This window comes from Atta cephalotes (assembly GCF_000143395.1).
Source record: "Atta cephalotes unplaced genomic scaffold scaffold00003, whole genome shotgun sequence".
NCBI classification, from domain to species: domain Eukaryota; kingdom Metazoa; phylum Arthropoda; class Insecta; order Hymenoptera; family Formicidae; genus Atta; species Atta cephalotes.
Window position 1 is genome coordinate 7460901 of NW_012130067.1, and position 4954 is coordinate 7465854.

General features: G+C 30.4%; 1 protein-coding gene across 1 annotated transcript in view; it reads left to right on the forward strand.

Annotated features, from left to right (window-relative positions):
* Positions 1–4954, forward strand: part of LOC105625616 (glucosylceramidase-like) — a 25851-nt gene that overhangs the window by 15535 nt on the left and 5362 nt on the right. The window contains exon 3 of the mRNA XM_012206938.1: positions 2956–3215. Coding sequence (XP_012062328.1) covers positions 2956–3215 — 260 coding nt within the window. The remainder of the gene's footprint in view (positions 1–2955; positions 3216–4954) is intronic.

The window sequence follows — 4954 nt, forward strand, 5'->3', positions numbered from 1 at the left end:
ACCCGCCGTATTCTCCAGATGTTGCTCCCTCTGACTATCACTTGTTTCGATCAATGGCATACGGCCTGGCTGACCAGCACTTCCGATCTTATGAAGAAGTAAAAAATTGGATCGATTCGTGGATAGCCTCAAAAGATGACCAGTTTTTTCGACGCGGGATTCGTACGCTACCCGAAAGATGGGAGAAAGTAGTGGCCAGCGATGGACAATACTTTGAATCATAAATGTATAACCAGTTTTTTACAATAAAGCCTCGAATTTCGGAAAAAGAACGGTGGAAGCAAAGTTGTACACCTAATAAAAGAAATCATTGATAAAAGTACAAAAAAATTTGGCCACATAAAGAACAGTTTTGAACTGATCAATAATTTAAATGGTATAGCTTTGAAATAAAATTACAAATTAGTCTTCTTCGACTTTACATCGATGTACATTCCCATAAAGTTAATCAAAAAGCATTGAAAAAAGATGGGATACATATCACAAAAAACAAGCATTCCAAAAAAACAATTTCTTGATGCTATTTCCTTGATTATCAATTCAACATATTTTAAATTTGACAATAAATTTTTTAAACAAATCTTTGGTATGCCCATGAAAAGTCTCCATTGTCACCTGTCCTAGCGAATTTCATGAATGAATAGTAATTCAAGATTTAGAAGAGAAAATCTTTTCTAACATTAATATTAACACTCCAATTTACTATCGATATGTGGATGATATTTTATTAGCAATTCTGAATAATCAGATTAATGAGATATTAGATAGATTCAATTCTTACCATGATAGATTGAGATTTACAGTGGATCATGGCGATGACAAATCTATAAATGTTAAAGTAATATTAGAAGATGGCTATATAGAATTTGACATATATAAAAAACCCACGAATTCAGGAAGATATTTAAGCTACAAATCGAATCATCCAATGCAACATAAAAGAGGAATAATAATCGGTCAACTTGATAGAATTCTGTTTCTCTTATATCCGAAATCACAAAAAAAATATTGAATCCATGATAAATGTTCTATTAATTAATAGTTCCTCTTAACATAATTTTTTCTACAATTAATCACAAACTTAAAAAATTGGCAAGTAAAAAGAATTTATATGATAATAATATTAATTCCATCGATCACGATAGAAAAAAATTGTTCACTATATTATATATTAACAATTTCGGATCAATTTAAGACTATAGCGGAAAAAAACAATTTAAAAATAGCGTATAAACCTATTAATAATTTAAATCATTTCATAAAATTAGATAAGGATAGATTAGAAAAAATGGAGCAATGTGATGTAGTATACAAAATAAGCTGTCTGAATTGTGACTCCTCTTATGTCGGTCAAACAAAAAGGAAAATAAAAACGCGAATCAAAGAACATAAAGTGAATATAAAAAAATCGAAAGATTCCCTGACTGTTTTATCACATCAGATAGAAAGTGATCGCAAAATAAATTGAGATAACGTTCAAGTATTAGACATATAATAGAACAATGTTTCCATAAAAGAATCATATCGGAAATGATAGTTATCGAAAAACAAATCGATGATCTCAATATGCAGAGTGATACGGAAAAATGATCAGAAACATACTTTCCTATGCTAATCCCTCCCCCCTAAGTCCTTTTTATTCTCTTCTTGATATATGTTAGGTATATATAGCTATGTATTATGATAAGAATTTATGTCAAAACATTGTAATGAGTATTTTATTAAAACAAGTCATCCTCACTCTCGATTTCTTTCCACATTGTTGATTGTAACATAGGTACGAAGTTTTTTATATTTTATAATTCAAAACACGATTTGAAACCAGTTAATTAATCAAAGAATATTGTAATTACTAGAATCTGGAAGTTCTGCATTTCAACAACTGTAACAACTAAATAGGAACATCTGGACTATCTGAATTTTTGTAATAAAAAGATTGCTTTTGGATAAAATTTTTTATCCTTTCGGACTAACATCAATAACTTGCATATTAAGAATAAAAAAACTATTGTTTAATAACGAGCATGTTAACATTACAAATAAACATGTCATAAGACAATACACGTAGACGAATTGTTGTTGGTCGTAAATATTTTTTAATTATTAAATATTGAAGGTCTAATGTAAGGACGAAACGTTTATATATATTATATATATTTAATTATGTGTAATTAGATTATAATGTATTATAATCAAATATAATCATTCGCTAACGATATCTAGCGTTCGTGGTATATGCCCTTTATCTTTCCGTTATATAATGTATTATTTGAAATATCCAAATTTGACCGTTTTTGGCTTTCTTTATCGTATTTGATGTATTCACACAGGTCGTGCTTAAAATTCTTAAATTTCTTAAATTCTCTTCTATATACTATTAACATTTCTTAAAACGATTTCTAAGAACAATTCAAATAATATAATTAATATATGAAATTCAATTAGAATATAATTAAAATACGTACATGAATTCCAATTAGAATTAATAAAAAAATTCTAATAGACTTTTAATAGAAAATAAGCAAAAAGCTTTTTCCAATTATTAATCATATATATATATATATTATATATATATATATATATATATATATATATATATATTAATTAATAAATGTAATTCTATAAGTAGTTACAGAATAATTTTTCAAGTAAAGCATATTAATTCTACTCTTGGTAACAGGAATGGAATTTCATTATTCTCTTCGACTGATAGAATAGAAACAAATTAAAAACATCATTAAGATTCTTTAGTAGAAAATAAGATACTTCTTATGTTTTACTAAAATCGAACATTAATTGCTACTAAAATTTGAAACATAGCAATTCTTAGGGTAAAATGATTTATTTATTTATCTATTAAATATATAAGATTTTATAAAATTATCATAAATTTATCTAACTGGTTTTCATCCGTTTCGATGATAACTTCTCATGTATAATTATTCTTACTTCTAGATCGTATTTTGGTTCCAACGGTATCGGATACACGTTTACTCGTATACCTATCGCAGGTACCGATTTCTCAACGAGACCATATACATATGACGACGTACCCAATGATTTTACGTTAAGTCATTTCAAACTTGTGGAGGAAGATGACTTCAAAATCGAATATTTACATTATATCAAAAATATTATGTCTGATGAGCTTAAAATCATAACGACTGCATGGAGCGCGCCTGCGTGGATGAAAGATTCTAAAAGTATAACTTGGGGTAAAGAAATATTAGATGAGACAATATCCTGCATTACCAGGAAAAAATTTACACTAGAAAGCTTTAAAGTGTTTATTATATGACTAAAATATTGAATTTAAAAAATTTATGAAAATTTATACTTTATTAAAATTTTGAAAAGATTAATTATAGCAGTGCTTGCAAAGATTTGCACATTTCGGGCCGAACCGGCACTACCCACTACCGCTCGGGCCGAGCCGCCGAGCCCTCACGTGACGCTCTAGCTTAGGAGCATCTCTATAGCTTAAACGTGCGGAGATCATACTTTATATTATTAAAGAATATTTTTTTTGTAAAATAATTTTTATGTTCTTAAAAAAATCAAATACTAAATTTTCTAAACATTTTGTCAATAACTAACATTTTGTCATAATAATTCTTGCCAAAAATCATTCAATAATTGTTATAAATTTATATCGAGAAGTTTCTATAACAGACTTGCGAAGATTGAAGTCAGGAAATACGTGAATCTGGAAATTCCGTGTTTCCATACTTATTAAGTTTTATAAAGTCTCAAGTAACGAGGATTTTATGAATTCTTTATTTTTTAGATTTTAATTAAAATAAATAAAATTATTGGGAGTACAAATAAGTTTCCGCCGTTTTTTATCAAAAATTAAGCATTTATTGTGAAAGAACGGTACATAATCTTTTATTCAAAATAATGGCCATCGCTAGCCATTACTTTTTCCCATCTTTCTTGTAGCATGTGGATACCACGTCGGAAGAACGCTTCATCTTTTGAGGATCCAATCATCGATACAATTTTTGGTATCTTCATATGATGTGAAGTGCTGCTCAGACAGGCTATGCGTCATCGATCGGAACAGTGATAGTCGGAAGGAGCAATGTCTGGAGAATATGGCGGGTGGGGTAAAACTTCCCATTTGAGTGTTTCTAAGTAGGTTTTGACCGGCGCCGCAACATGTGATTGAGCATTATCAGCAGGAGAATAATTTTGTCATGCCTGGAGTAGTGGAGCCATTTTTCCTTGAATGCTCGGCTCAATCTTATCAATTGTGTTCGGTAAAGAGCCCTAGTAATGGTCTCGTTCGGTTTGAGCAACTCATAATATACGACATCAAGCTGATCCCATCAAATACACAACATGAGTTTTTTTCCATAAATATTCGGTTTGGCTGTCGATGAAGCATGGCCAGGTGATCCCCATGATTTCCTCTTCTTTGGGTTATCGTAGTGAATCCATTTTTCATCACCAGTGACTATACGATGCAAAAAACCCTTTCGTTTATGCCTGGCAAGCAGCATTTCACAGCAGCATGTGAAAAATCGACGTTTCTCGGCTTCAGTTCATATGGAACCCAATTCCCTTGCTTTTGAATCATTCCCAATGATTTCAAACGATATGAAATTGTTTGTTGAGTCACTCCTAATATAAGTGCAAGTTCTTTTTGTGTTTGGCACGAATCTTCATCCAATAATGTTTCCAATTCCGCGTCTTCGTACACTTTCGGCCTTCTACGTTCTTTGTCTTCGACGTCAAATTCACCGTTCTTAAACTTTTGAAATCACCATGACAACTTCTCTCACTTAAAGCAGCACCACCATATGCTTCTACAAGCAATCTATGAGTCTTAGCTGCAGATTTTTTCAAATTAAAGAAGTAAATCAAAAGTTCCCGCAAATGACGCTTATTCGGCTCAAAACTCGACATTTTCGTACAAAAAAAGTATATGATGCTGATACAAAATCGCTAA